Here is a 16,060-nt window from a genome sequence, read left to right as displayed (position 1 = left end):
TGAACACCAATTATTGCATTCTGCCGTCATGCTATGTTATGCTTTTAAGTTGCGATCATATACATTTGAGTTACAGGTTGCTGGTTTTTTTCCCAAACCTTGCCCGTGCGAAGGAGATGATTGGTAACTAAAATGATAGCGGACGACACCCACCGAATTGGAGAAACAAACCATTAAAAACATGTCCTACTTTGAAGCAGCCCACTGCTCAGAAGCCAGCCTTTCCTCTATGCAGCCAAAAATGTCCAAATGACAGACATTTATCCATAAAAATGTGGAGAAGTTGCTAATGGTCTGTTTGACGTGTTTCAATTTGTTAAGTCTTCTGATTCTACAAACTGGACGATCGAGCATTACCCTTCGTAAATAGAAATAGTATTCAGTATATGGCCAAAGCATATCACTTGCTGACAACTCTGACCTTCCGGTCCGTCACTTACAATAACAATTCCTATTGTTACACAGCAGAGAAGAAGCTTGTAAGAAACACCTGCAGAAGTCTGCTCCCCAAGGTAAATGCTAACAAAAACATTGCATTATTTCATAAAACTACTTTAGTTGTTTGTAGCCTTTTATTGCTTTTTAAAACAATATTTAAATGGTAAATGGTGAGTAATTATATAGCGCTTTACTTTACTTGAAACGATACCCAAAGCACTTTACATTATACAAAACCCAAAACCAGTGAAGTTGGCACGTTGTGTAAATTTTAAATAAAAACAGAATACAATGATTCGCAAATCCTTTTCAACCTATATTCAATTTAATACACTGCAAAGACAAGATAATTTTCGAACTGGTAAACTTTGTTATTTTTTGCAAATATTAGCTCATTTAGAATTTTTATTTTCCTGAGGGAACTCTCCTGAAGGAATCAATAAAGGACTATCTAATTTGATGCCTGCACCATGTTTCAAAAAAGCTGGCAAACGTGGAAAAAACGAAAGTTGAGGAATGCTCATCAAACACTTATTTAAAACATCCCACAGGTGAACAGGCTAATTGGGAACAGGTGGGTGCCATGATTAGGTATAAAAGCAGCTTCCATGAAATGTAAAGTCATTCACAAACAAGGATGGGGCGAGGGTCATGAACAAATGCATGAGCAAATTGTCGAACAGTTTAAGAACAACATTTACAGTATCTATGGAATTTAGGGATTTCCCTATTTACGGTTCGTAATATCGTCAAAAGGTTCAGACAATCTGGAGAAATCACTGCACATTGAATGCCTGTGACCCTCGATCCCTCAGGCGGTACTGCATCAAAAACTGACATCCGTGTTTAAAGGATATCACCGCATGGGCTCAGGAACACTTCAGAAAACCACTGTCAGTAACTACAGTTGGTCGCTACATCTGTAAGTGCAAGTTAAAACTCTACTATGCAAAGCGAAAGCCATTTATCAACAACACCCAAAAACGCAGCCGGCTTCGTTGGGATGGACTGATGCAAAGTGGAAAAGTGTTCTGTGGTCTGACGAGTCCACATTTCAAATTGTTTTTGGAAACTGTGGACGTTGTATCCTCCGGACCAAAGAGGAAAAGAACCATCCAGACTGTTATAGGCGCAAAGTTCAAAAGCCAGCATCTGTGATGGTATTGTTGTGTATTAGTGCACAAGGCATGGGTAACTTACACATCTGTGAAGGCACCATCAATGCTGTAAAATACACAGGTTTTGGAGCAATATATGTTGCCATTCAAGCAACGTCTTTTTCATGAACGCCCCTGCTTATTTCAGCAAGACAATGCCAAGCCACATTCTGCATGTGTTACAACAGTGTGGCTTTAGGGTAAAAGAGTGCGGGTACTAGACTGGCCTGCCTGTAGTCCAGACCTGTCTCCCATTGAAAATATGTGGCGCATTATGAAGCGTAAAATACGACAAAGGAGACCACGGACTGTTGAACAACATCAAGCAAGAATGGGAAATAATTCTACCTGAAAAGCTTCAAAAATTGGTCTCCTCAGTTCCCAAACGTTTACTGAGTGTTGTTAAAAGGAAAGGCCATGTAACACAGTGGTAAAAATGCCCCTGTGCCAACTTTTTTGCAATGTGTTGCTGCCATTAAATTCTAAGTTAATGATTATTTGCAAAAAAAAGATATAAGTTACTCAGTTCGAACATTAAATATCTTGTCTTTGCAGTCTATTCAATTGAATAAAAGTTGAAAAGATTTGCAAATCATTGTATTCTGTTTTTATTTACAATTTACACAACATGCCAACTTCACTGGTTTTGGGTTTTTACATCACGTTCACACACACAGTCACACACTGATGGCGGATGCTGCAATGCATGGCGCTAACCACGACCCAACAGGAGCAAGGTGGGTGAAGTGTCCAGCCCAAGGACAACGACTGTGACAAGGATGGCAGAAGCTGGATACGAACCAAGAAACCTCAAGTTGCTGGCACAGCCGCTCAACCATCTCAGCCACGCCTCCTTTTATCATGTAGAACAGGGGTGTCCAAACATTTTGACTAGGGGACCGCACTTGCCGACTGCATGTAAAGTAACAATATATATAATATACAATACATACGTATGTGTATATATAATGGCTGTCAAACGATTAAAATATTTATCGCAATAATTGCAGATGGATATAATTTTTCGTCATTAATAAGTGTAAATAATGGTTAGGTCTTTTTTCATATCCAACAAGGAGTGGGAAGAAGTGATAAGTAAGTAATTACTTAATTACTCTGACCTCTTTTTTTTAATAAATAAATAACTAGCTTTCCTGTCATCATTATTATTATATACAATTATACATTTAGAGGTCTTAATAAAATATATTATCAATAATTTTTTACCCACATTACTCACTTTAATATTTGTTTTGCTTTATATGTAATTTGTACTGTTTGTAGTTCCACACAAACTTTAAATTTCAATAGTTTTAAAAGTATGAAAAATGTATTTCTGTGATCCCTATGTCCTGCCTTATGAATGACCCTTATGGCTTTCTTCTGCATGGTGATAAGTGGATATAGTGTGCTTATGTAATTATTGCCCAAAATGTATGCACTGCAGGGCAAGTTAATGGCATTCATTTCTCTGCATGACAATGGTTTAACCTTTTCTACCTATTTATTAATTAAAATGTAATATTCAGCCTGTTAAATGTTCTGTAATTGCGGACTATCAATCAGAACAGGTTATAAAAGAATATACCATAGTGATGGTAATATTGTGTAGCTAACTGTAATTACCAGCTGTGGGCTGCAGAGTCATGCCTGCAGTATTAAACTTAGTCTCAGTGGTAGCGAAGAAGAAGACGAGATTGTTCAAAGAGTCTTGACGGTAGGAATGGTGTTCTTGGGATTAAAGGCCTCACCTTTTCTCCTCCAAACATATTGCTGGGTATTGTGGCCAAACAGCTCAATTTTTGTTTCATCTGACCACAGAACTTTCCTCCAGAAGGTCTGATCTTTGGCCATGTGATGTCAGATGAAACAAAAATTGTTCAAAAGCGGTAAAGGAATGGCTAAACCAGGCTAGAATTAAGCTTTTACAATGGCCTTCCCAAAGTCCTGACTTAAACGTGTGGACAATGCTGAAGAAACAAGTCCATGTCAGAAAACCAACAAATTTAGCTGAACTGCACCAATTTTGTCAAGAGGAGTGGTCAAAAATTCAACCAGAAGCTTGCCAGAAACTTGTGGATGGCTACCAAAAGCGGCTTATTGCAGTGAAACTTGCCGAGGGACATGTAACCAAAAATTAACATTGCTGTATGTATACTTTTGACCCAGCAGATTTGGTCACATTTTCAGTAGACTCATAATAAATTCATAAAAGAACCAAACTTTATGAATGTTTTTTGTAACCAACAAGTATGTGCTCCAATCACTCTATCACACAAAAATAAGAGTTGTAGAAATTATTGGAAACTCAAGATAGCCATGACATTATGTTCTTTACAAGTGTATGTAAACTTCTGACCACGACTGTATATACTGTACAATTCTTTGTACTCACATTCACATTGAATGACATCTAAGTTGAATTGCTGGATGGCCCCCATGCTGATCTGTTTCAGTTCGGTGTCCAGCAGCATCTGCATTAGTGATGTGGACAGATGCTTACAGGCTGACATACAAGCTGTCTGGGCCACTTTACCCTGCAGAGACAACAGTGGAAGGGAGAGAGAAGACCAAGCAGTGACAGAAAAAATAAGGATTGTGTAAGACAAGTGGACATGTGGTTAGGAGGGACAGTAAATTAGGACAGAAGGGCAGGATGAAAGTCCGTATGACGTCATTTAAAGAGGTGAACATGTATAGCGAGAATAAATGACGTAGCATATTAGGATGTTAGGAATTGGGATAGTTGCATGAAATAAAGGGAGTGAGGGTAAAACAATTTAAAAAATTAAAAGAAGCAAGAAACCATTGGTAAAAAGGGTCAATAGGTAAAGACAAAGAATAGAGAGAGAGAAAAAAGGCAAAAGATGATTAAGAATTGTGATAATTGTCAATTATGCAAGTATTTTAAAACATTCAAGAGATTAAAACATTTACTGTCACATGCTCAGTAGGGAAACATGTTTCCCTATCAATGAAATTATTGAATGAATGCCAAACATAAGTCTAAGGATAACAATATGTAAAACATTTATACAAAATAATACACAAATAAAAAGGCAATTTAAAGCAGAATGCGACAAAACAGTAGAATACAAACTGCAAAATATAACCACAGAGGATGGGTATTTAATTGGAAGAAGGCAATTACTGAAGAGAGGATAATATTTCAAAACGTACATGCATTGATTAACAATTTTAACTTTGATAATGATTTGCCGTGATATGACTGCTCGCTGCTGCTGCAAAAAAGCTAAGTATTATCTTTCTATCTGTGTGCTTTTCATTGTTTTACAGCTTTCTTTATTCCTTCCCAAACATATTAAGTAGTCTTATCAAACTTGCAAACCCCTCTCTCAGCTAGCTAGCTGCTAAGCTAACAAAGCTAAGCGCAGCGAAGGCGGCTATGAGCTAGGGAATTTGCTGCCACACGTTGCGGCCACTTCTCCAAAGACGGCAAGAACTCGACTTGGTGAAAGAAACAATGTGAGTATGACTCCCTGCTCTTCGTACACCGTTCTCATGGATAGGTTGGCCCTACTAGAGGACCGTGTCCGCCAACTATAGCGGACACATTTGCTAGCGTTAGCTGTAGCGAGCTGACTAGCCCAGCTTGTAGCAGTCCTAAGCGGCCTACAAGCCACGGTGAACCGGTTGAGACGCATAATAGATTTAGCCCTTTAGCTAGTCCTACACCCCAGTCTCTACCGGGCACCACACCTTAGTCATAGGGGACCCCATTACCCGAAACATACAGCTTAGCAAGTGTATTCCCGGGGCCAGAGCACCTGACATTGAAGCTAATCTTAGGGAGCTAACTCGCAACAGGCCTAGTAAACACGTACGACAGGCTAATCGCACCACTAGCTACGCGAACATAGTTGTAAACGTTGGCTCCAATGACACTAGGATGAGAAAGTCAGAGATAACAAAGAGAAACATAGCTAGGACTTGTAAAAAAAGATGTCCAGGCATCGAGTACTTGTCTCTGGCCCCTGCCTGCAAGAGGCAATGATAAGAGATATAGCAGATTAGTCTCGCTTAACAAGTGGCTGACTAGTTTTTGTAGACAACAGGCACTAACGCTTATAGTTAATTGGGGCAAACCGGGTCTGCTGATGAGGGACTTCACTCTAACCGGGAAGGCGCCATCACTCTACCTAGGAACATAGATTACTGGCTGAGTCACACTTGACTAATTACACAAGAGCAAGCTCGGACACAGGCAATTACAGTGTCTGTTAGTCCGGGTGAAGAGTCAGTTAAGCTAGAACTAACCAGCACCAGGCTGGAAAATTCCTGCACACATAGCATTTCTCGTAGCATAATACACAATAATACAGTTTTTTCTGTAGTGACTGTGCCAGTGGGGAGTATTTGTGACTGTGCCCCACATCTGCGGTCCCCTCCAAGGTTTCTCATTACGCCCAAGATTGGATTTAGTTTTTTCTTGCCCTGATGTGAGAACTGAGTTGTCGTGGCTTGTGCAGCCCTTTGAGACACTTGTGATTAAGGGCAATATACATAAACTTTGATTGATTGATTGTGTGAGAAAATGGAAAGGATATTGTAGCCCTCTATGACCACAAATACATGTACTTGCACAACACAGCAGAAACAAAACCACTGTTGTAATACCAATAATGATTATACTGTAATTGAGATGTAATAATGTTACAGCTAACCAACATTTTAAAGCACTTGTAGAAGTAGCTATAGCTGCTGGATGCTAACCAGCCATCATGATACGCGAACGCAGCTAATGCAATCTTGTGGAGTTATTCAAAAATGGTGTTGCCTACAACCATAGTTGTTATTGGTAAAAAAAAATATTCTTACTTGGTCGTAATAATAACAGCAGTTATTTATTTGCTTGGTAGATGAAGCACCCAGCAGAGAGTGTGGTTGATTGAATAGAGGCGTTCATTGGATAATTTACAGTATGTGATTAATAGGAATGTTGCAAAACATTCCACGCATACATATTCCTTTAAGGTGGTGAAACTCATTTGTGAATCAGGTTGCAGAGTGAGTGAAGGAGACAATCAGGATTTTAATGGCAGCCAGCTCGGCAAGGCAAGAGGAGGATTACAGTATGTGTCGTAGAGATTGACTAGTTGGTTGAGGAACGCATTTTGGCTGAGAGAAGCGTCAAAGATGACATTAAAGCGTGTGGTGGAGTAAGAGAATTGTTCGATATCCAGCACACCTTCCCCACCCTAGTCTGTTAAAAGCCATGGACATATAATCATCTGATGGCAGGAAGCCGCATTACCATGTGAACACAGACCAATTCCCTGGATTCTCAGTATAAAAGAGGTCTTCTATCTATGTAATATTTATTAAACTTACGGTACATTATTTTAAAAATGTCTCTGCTTAATCCAAGAGTAGCCAGCACATCGGTGGGATTTCCCCTCCCTTTCCTTGGCCAACACTCACGTTGAGTACTCCAGCCAAAATTCATTGGTTGTCCCATAACTTTTTCTTTAGCTGTATAACTGCCAGTTGTCTGATTTTGTGAATTTTTATTTTTTTTGGATTCATTCTGAATATTTATTTGGTGCAAAGTTACTGTTGTGATTAATTTTCACGAGGACACTAACCAATTGAACAAAATAAATGACACGTCATTAGTAGAAACACAAATGTGCCCGGTAAGCGGGCTTACTGTAGGTTTGACTGCTGGATTAGTTTGCCGTTTTGTTTTTATCAAGAATTGTATCAGTTATTGTTATAAAATCTGTATGGCGGTCGCATTACTTTCGCTCATAATAGCCAGATGTACCGTGGCCCAGACATGGCACGATTGGCCTAGTGTGAGTATGCCCCAAATCACCCTGCATATGCACTGACACCCAATGCGAACGTGTTGTAAATTCATTGAAATCCTTATTCTCATCAATAATTACCGGTAACAGCCACTTTGGAAAACATAAATAAAGAGAACCTCAAATAGCCCACAAAGTCAAAGCACACAAGCACAGGTGCACACCATAATGTGTAGTAGGGTTGTACAATATACCGGTACTAGTTAAGTACCACGATACTAATGAATCATAACCGGTACTATACTACCTCTGAAAAGTACCGGTTCCCCTTTTTTTTTTAAATTAAGGGGAATGACGACACGCCGTGGTCAATGTTGTGACATTGACGGTTTTACGAGCAGAGGAGCATGTTCGGCAGCGCATAATCACGGAGTACTTACAAGCAGACACAGTGTGGAGACAGAAAAGAGAGAATGGACGCATTTTGGCTTGAAAACTAACAATAAAGGTGAAGCTATAACACTAAAACACAGCTCTACAAGAGGTGTTTTAAACCTGGCTCGCTAGCTAGCTAGCGGCTAACGTCCATCCACAGTCTGCAGTGTTTTAGCTACTTCTAAATCACTAATCCTCGCTTCCATGGCGACACATAATGTACGTTTCTTACAAGTACCATCCCTGCAGGACTAGGAATAGCTAAACGTGCTTCACTACACACCGTAGGAGGATACAACAGCTTACTGGCATCACCGCTAACAAGCTGGCGCTGCTCAATGTAAACAAACGCCATGGGTGGATCAACACCTGACACTGTAATGATACCAAGTCCAAGAGCGTATCTAGTCGATACTACAATGATTACATTTATATTTTTTCCTTTTAAAAAAAAAATTCATATCATGTTTTTAAACTCAGGAAATATGTCCCTGGACCCATGGGGACTTTAAATATGACCAATCTATGATCCTGTAACCACTTGGTATCAGATTGATACCCAAATTTGTGGTATCATACAAAAGTAATGTAAAGCATTCAAACAACAGAAGAGTAAGTGTTTATTGAATTTTAACAGAAGTGCAGATAGAACATGTTAAAACAGAATGTAAGCAGATATTAACAGTAAATGAACAAGTAGATTAATAATCAAGGTTCTACTGCTTGCCCATCATAATTTTGACACAATAAATTAATAAGAAATTAGACAATATGTTACTGCATACGTCAGCTGCCAAATTAGGAGCCTTTGTTTGCTTACTACTAAAAGACAAATTGTCTAGTATGTTCACTATTTTATTGAAGGACAAAATTGTTCTTCGATTGCAATAAGAAACATATGTTTATTGGACAATAAGATTTTTTGTTAAAATAAAGCCAATAATGCCTTTTTTTTGTGATCCCTTTTGATTAGAAAAGTATCGAAATACATTTTACCAAAACATTGGTATCGGGACAACCCTGATGTGTAGCTTAGTTAATGTGATTGTTCCATTGATCAATTAAAAATAACTGCCACATTTTACAATATCAACAAACAGAACAAAAAATGGTTTTATACTATGAAGAATGTCAAACTGAAGCGAAGACGATTGCAGTGCAATGCTTGTGCAAAACAGTGGGGCACCAGGAAGGGAGGCTGCACACTTGGGCTGCATGATTTAAAAAAAAAACAACCTAATTGCGATTTTTCTCACCAAAATTGTGATTGGATTTGTGATTTGTATATTCTATACATACAAATGCATAAACGTACGAGTGAAGAAGGCAATATTACTTTTAGACTGTCAATCAACATATTCTTGTCTCAAGGTGCCGCACATTAGAACAATATGCAAAAATGTACTGTCAAAAATATTTGGCTATATGCAGACGGACTTAGACCTTTTGTCTACATCATGCTCCTAAACTGAAAGAAATAATCGATAAAAACTATATAGTGCAAGTAATCTTTTAAAAGGCTATTAACTTTTATTTCTCAACACTGTATAAATGTTTACCATTGTATTGTAATTGGAAGGTAAATACATTTGTTATCCTAAATAAATTAACAATCAAAAATAAAATGGGCTCACTTCTGAAAGCAACAATTTAACTTAAATACATATATCGTTGATTGTGTTGATGGGCTCATATTGCCCATCCGATCTGAAGCTGAACTATTTCCACAACAGGACATTTGGCTTTGTAATCATGTTTCCTCTTAATTTGTCTTACTTTGCAGTGAGTCGCTAGTAGGGAGGCTGTCTGTACATGCTTCCTGTGTGTAAAGCTGGTTCCCCTCTCTACTTCCACCGAGACAAAGATTGTGAATGACTGCAAAGAGGGCTCATTGCATTCAGGTAATCATACTGTTAAATCAGGGGTCACCAACCTTTTTGAAACCAAGAGCTACTTCTTGGGTACTGATTAATGCGAAGGGCTACCAGTTTGATACACACTTAAATAAATTGACAGAAATAGCCAATTTGCTCAATTTACCTTTAACTCTAAGTTATTATTAATAATTAATGATATTTACACTTAATTGGATGGTTTAAAAGAGGAGAAAACACAAAAAAATGACAATTACATTTTGAAACATAGTTTATCTTCAATTTTGACTCTTTAAAATTCAAAATTCAACCGAAAAAAAGAAGAGAAAAACTAGCTAATTCGAATCTTTTTGAAAAAATTAAAAAATAAATTATGGAACATTAGTAATTTTTCCTGATTAAGATTAATTTTAGAATTTTGATGACATGTTTTAAATAGGTTAAAATCCAATCTACACTTTGTTAGAATATATAACAAATTGGACCAAGCTATATTTCTAACAAAGACAAATCATTATTTCTTCTAGATTTTCCAGAACAAAAATTTGAAAAGAAATTCAAAAGACTTTGAAATAAGATTTAAATTTGATTCTACAGATTTTCTAGTTTTGCCAGAATAATGTTTTTGAATTTTAATCATAAAAAGTTTGAAGAAATATTTCACAAAAATTATTCGTCGAAAAAACAGAAGCAAAAATGAAGAATTAAATTAAAATGTATTTATTATTCTTTACAATAAAACAAATTAATTTACTTAAACATTGATTTAAATTGTCAGGAAAGAAGAGGAAGGAATTTAAAAGGTAAAAAGGTACAGGTGTTTAAAAATCCTAAAATCCTTTTTAAGGTTGTATTTTTTCTCTAAAATTGTCTTTCTGAAAGTTATAAGAAGCAAAGTAAAACAAATTAATGAATTTATTTAAACAAGTGAAGACCAAGTCTTTAAAATATTTTCTTGGATTTTCAAATTCTATTTGAGTTTTGTCTCTCTTAGAATTAAAAATGTCGGGCAAAGCGAGACCAGCTTGCTAGTAAATAAATACAATTTAAAAAATAGAGGCAGCTCACTGGTAAGTGCTGTTATTTGAGCTATTTTTAGAACAGGCCAGCGGGCTACTCATCTGGTCCTTACGGGCTACCTGGTGCCCGCGGGCACCGCGTTGGTGACCCATGTGTTAAATGAACGCGCACAAGTGCGGAAAGCGATGCACAAAGTGAGACATCTTTCTCCCTGTTTGAAGTAAGAGACATACACTTCTGTTTGGCAAACACGTCTGTCACTCAAATGCCGATGACAGCGGAGAGAAAAAACACTCCGTCTCTAACGGTTACGGTATCGCACTAATTAAAACCTCAATGTCAATTTGATGTTGAGTAATCATGCAATCATGCAAGAGGCTGCAGTGTAAAGTTAAACACCAGTGGATTAAGTTTTGCAAAACATGCATTGCAAAGCCTCAAACAAACAAGCGGTGAGCATTGAAATGTTTGAAAGCATTTTTGAAGATAAACATATGACAAATGACTTGTGAAGGATCATTGATATTTTGCAAAATGCAGTCACACGTCTCGCCTATTAAAAGCATATTATTAGTTATTTCAACAAAGTTAAAACTATTATTTAGTTTTATAATATTTTAATCATACACACCTACATGTATATATTACACATTGAATGAAAAATATTTTATAGTAGTTTTGGGTAGCTCCTAGTGAATGGTTGGTGAGTGACAACACTATTGCAGGATTTTACTGAGATGGAACACACTATCATGAGGGCAACACACACTTTTATGTTGCAGGTTGCAACACGTGCAAAAAGAAACCACTTACATGGAGTTTTCACTATCCAAATGCAAACACGCCTTTATTCTCTCTACGGTTTGTGAGAGGGCAGTTCAGTGCAACAGCCAGACATGGTACTCACCGACATTGATGGATGTTCATTGTTGTTATTCTGAGCAGACCCCAAACCAAACCAAAACGGGCGAGGAGTGGGGAAAAGGGAAAGAAATGTGGCAAGAATAAATGGACAGGAGGAGGTCAATTTTAAGTAGCGACCGCATGCTTAAAAGAATGCAGATTATGAGGGAAAAAAAGCAGGTGGGAAAACAATCATAGTGCTGTTCATTAATAGGGATGTTATTGTGGAAGCAGGGGATATTCTCTCAAATAATACAAACACCACAAACAAAACTAGGCACAAAAGTGGATATTTGGGAGTAAAGCGCTCAATAATTAGGGAACCAAATGGGCTGGAATTGCAAAAGCATAACTACAGAAAGGCATCCTCACGATGTCAAAATAACCAACAAAGAATGGCCTCATTTGATGCAGATGACATGCCAAAGAAGAGCATGGTTACTGCTATGAATATTGACCAATCACAAACATGTTGTACCCAGTATTTTCCCTTTACAAACATTCAACAATTGAAAAAAAAAGTTCAAACAACGTAACAAAAAAATGCCTTCACATTTCCAAAAAAGTCATGCAGTCAAGATAACGATGTGCACAGGTTAACAGATGGGGCCAACTCACCGGGAGGTGTGTGAAGACTTGAAACGTGGATCGCAGGAAATTTATCAGGTCCATGAGATAGCCAGATGCCCGGCCATCTGACTCCGCCATGCCCCATTCATAATCTGCCAGCTGGATAAACTCATCTATTTTCTGGTTCAATTTGGTGTAAATTTCTCCTTCTGCTGCATGTCGGGCATCCTGGAAAACATCTTCCATAAGTATTCATAGGGCTACATATTCAATATCTTAATTTAACTAGTCTGTGCGGTGAAATTTGAATGTGAATAAAATGTTGACAAAAATGCCCCTAAGATTAAACTGTAGCCATATGTGACTTTAGCATATCAGATTGAATCCTGTTTAGACATTTTGTCCCTGTGACATATTTAATGAAAGGTAGACGGTGGTCAGGAGAGGAGAACATGAAGACAGAAGACAGAAAAGTGAAAAGAGAAGATGAAGAGAATATTAATTTCTACTAAAAGTAACTGTTAAACTAAGCGGACTCACATTCTCAACAGAAAGGACAAATGGTGCTTTAGTACTGGAAAAACAAAACAAAAAGCAGTGTCTAATAGAGTGGATAAACCTCAGAACAGTCTCGGAGAATCTTTATGTGGACAACAAAGATGCTACGTTGGTGAATCAATGCCACAATCCCCACCTCACTACTCTCGGGAATTTGTGTGGATATTACAAAACAATAAAACTGCTGATTCCCACATAAATCCATGATTTTGTTGGGACTTCTACAGTATTCTTCTGCTACTTTATAGCTACTGTATACAGTGTGGCAAAGGCTCTTGGACAATGACTTCCACAAAATGATCCAAGATCCCACACGGAATGCAACTACAAACCCTGTTTCCATATGAGTTGGGAAATTGTGTTAGATGTAAATATAAACGGAATACAATGATTTGCAAATCCTTTTCAACCCATATTCAATTGAATACACTACAAAGACAAGATATTTGATGTTCAAACTCATAAACTTTTTTTTTTTTTTGCAAATAATAATTAACTTAGAATTTCATGGCTGCAACACGTGCCAAAGTAGTTGGGAAAGGGCATATTCACCATTGTGTTACACGGCCTATCCTTTTAACAACACTCAGTAAACGTTTGGGAACTGAGGAGACATATTTTTTAAGCTTCTCAGGTGGAATTCTTTCCCATTCTTGCTTGATGTACAGCTTAAGTTGTTCAACAGTCCGGGGGTCTCCGTTGTGGTATTTTAGGCTTCATAATGTGCCACACATTTTCAATGGGAGACAGGTCTGGACTACAGGCAGGCCAGTCTAGTACCCGCACTCTTTTATTATGAAGCCACGTTGATGTAACACGTGATATCCTTTACACACTGATGTTGCTTGTTGATGCAGTACAGCCTGAGGGATATTACGGACCGTAGATGGTGAAATCCCTAAATTCCTTGCAATAGCTGGTTGAGAAAGATTTTTCTTAAACTGTTAAACTATTTGCTCACGCATTTGTTGACAAAGTGGTGACCCTCGCCCCATCCTTGTTTGTGAATGACTGAGCATTTCATGGAATCTACTTTTATACCCAATCATGGCACCCACCTGTTCCCAATTTGCCTGTTCACCTGTGGGATGTTCCAAATAAGTGTTTGGTGAGCATTCCTCAACTTTATCAGTATTTATTGCCACCTTTCCCAACTTCTTTGTCACGTGTTGCTGGCATCAAATTCTAAAGTAAATGATAATTTGCAAAAAAAAAATGTTTATCAGTTTGAACATCAAATATGTTGTCTTTGTAGCATATTCAACTGAATATGGGTTGAAAATGATTTGCAAATCATTGTATTCCGTTTATATTTACATCTAACACAATTTCCCAACTCATATGGAAATGGGGTTTGTAGAATTTGTCTAACCAGGCTCATGGCATGTTGCATCAGGCCGTGTCCATCGACGCAAGGCAGAAATGCCAAGTGATCACCATCCAGCTGGCTCCCAAATACATAAGCAAGTATTTTCTATACTCCCCCTGCACTGCATTAATATGGTTGTGCTCTATAAATACACTAATTGTAATACCAACTTTTACTTTTATTTCTTACATCATACAATAGGCAGAATTCATTCTGTATAATGCTGTTAAATATTTATTGCATATGCCTAAAACTTGTACATTATCTAAAACATGTACATACATTACACCACATATTTAGATTGGCCTTATTACTATATACTTGTAGTCTAAAAACCTTTAAAGGGGTCCTATTTTGCAAAGCCAACTTTTCTTACCTGTTGGCACATGTTTTTGTGCATTTGTGAAAATGTGATATCCAACCATAGAAGCATGTCAGCGATATTTATAAAACAATGTAGCCGTATTTCAATCTTGGTTTAAATGAGAATTTAATGACGTATTTTGCCCAAGTTACGTCAGCAGATATCTCCATATGGTAGAAGTTTACCCAAAGAGCTTTGCACAAGTCTGCCATTTTTATCCAGTTGTACTCCAATGTTGTAGTCAATAAGCTCTTTATTTGTATTCTCTTGTGGGGGATACTGGCTTGTACATGCACATGCATGCTAAAATCCTGCGCTGTTGCCATTTGTAGCACACATACATGTAGCATACTTAATATCTGTTGGTAGACAAGATATCAAAGCACTAAAAACTACAACATGGCTGACGGAGTGGAGACGCAGTCGAAGAATGCTTGGCCTGGAGGAGGGCTTTGGCACGTAAATAAGACCTTCCACAAGACGAGACAGTCAGAACGCAGTTTGAAGATGGTCTGTAAAACCAAATCCATGCAAAATGTTGACCAAAAGCACCACCATTAATTACACCATTATGTATAGACCACAGGGAAGTGTTTTAAATGTAGGAAAATAACATAATACGGCCACTTTAGTAATTGTATAAGAAGAGTTTGAATCAATATTTTAATAACAGGTCCAATATTCAAATCCAGAACTTCCAAACTATAAGGCAGGCATAATTACTTCACTGCCACAGTGCTGCCGGACTTTGGAACAAATTATTCCGAATATTGAAGTTCGACGAGCATCTCGGAGTGGACTGTGGTCCGTTTGTAAGTTATCTCTATAATTACAGATGGATGGGAACAGCAGGAAAGGATGCAGGAGTAATAATTTAAAAAACAAAATTTCTAGACACGTTAATATATAATTTACAGATTAAAAAATATATATGTCATGGGACTAAAACTTTGCTATTGAATAAAGGAAATGATGACCAAGTGTCTTACCTTGAAGGTAGACAAGCCGTAAAGTCTTGTGGTGTGTACTGTTTCAGGGGACACGTTGGTAATGTTTGTTATAAACTCCTCAAGATACCTGCAGGCTTGCTCCAGGTGGGTTGTGTTGATGATGATTTGAACCAGCTTCAGAGAGAACATACAATTTTCACTTAGAATAAATAAACCAAAATAAATCGGGGTGAACTTTATCGGTAATGTTTTGTTAATACCTCAGTAAGTCCTATGTGTGGCTTCTTAATGAGGTTTTGCAAACAACAGCTAAGTGTTCTTGTCAGCAGCAGGTTGGTTGACTTTCGCAACATATCATCAATCTCTGTTGAACTGGATGAAAAATAGAGAACTTGTCCATCACAATAAAAAAATGAAAGGCATTGTCTAGATGAAATGCTACTTGGATGTGTCGTTAAGATACACTGAATTACTGAAGTAATTACAGTATACATTAATTGACCTTTGTTGAGAGAGACATACCTGCGGTGTAGCGACTCAGAGAACTTGAGACTGGCATAAATGAACTCTTTCACTTGCATATATATCTGTGGGACCGACTGAGACATCGGCAGCTTCTTGGGAAAGTCCTGCTACTCTCACACACACACA

The 16,060-nt window shown here is 37.7% G+C and overlaps 1 protein-coding gene across 5 annotated transcripts in view; it reads right to left on the bottom strand.

The window, feature by feature from the left end:
• The window catches only part of exoc6 (exocyst complex component 6), a 68,545-nt gene that overhangs the window by 13,853 nt on the left and 38,632 nt on the right, over nt 1-16,060 (bottom strand). For 2 of the 5 annotated variants that reach the window (XM_062056381.1, XM_062056384.1), the window contains exons 16-21: nt 15,932-16,041; nt 15,670-15,781; nt 15,449-15,583; nt 12,217-12,396; nt 11,604-11,632; nt 3,991-4,145 (exon numbers count right to left, since the gene is read on the bottom strand). In XM_062056381.1, coding sequence (XP_061912365.1) covers nt 3,991-4,145; nt 11,604-11,632; nt 12,217-12,396; nt 15,449-15,583; nt 15,670-15,781; nt 15,932-16,041 — 721 coding nt within the window. Of the gene's footprint in view, nt 1-3,990; nt 4,146-11,602; nt 11,633-12,216; nt 12,397-15,448; nt 15,584-15,669; nt 15,782-15,931; nt 16,042-16,060 lie in introns of all 5 variants that reach the window. The other 3 variants (XM_062056383.1, XM_062056385.1, XM_062056382.1) reach the window with 2 other exon arrangements.

Source organism: Entelurus aequoreus, linkage group LG08, assembly GCF_033978785.1.
Source record: "Entelurus aequoreus isolate RoL-2023_Sb linkage group LG08, RoL_Eaeq_v1.1, whole genome shotgun sequence".
Taxonomy (NCBI): domain Eukaryota; kingdom Metazoa; phylum Chordata; class Actinopteri; order Syngnathiformes; family Syngnathidae; genus Entelurus; species Entelurus aequoreus.
The sequence above is the reverse complement of the archived record's forward strand: the minus strand, read 5'-3'. Positions and strand labels throughout refer to the sequence as shown.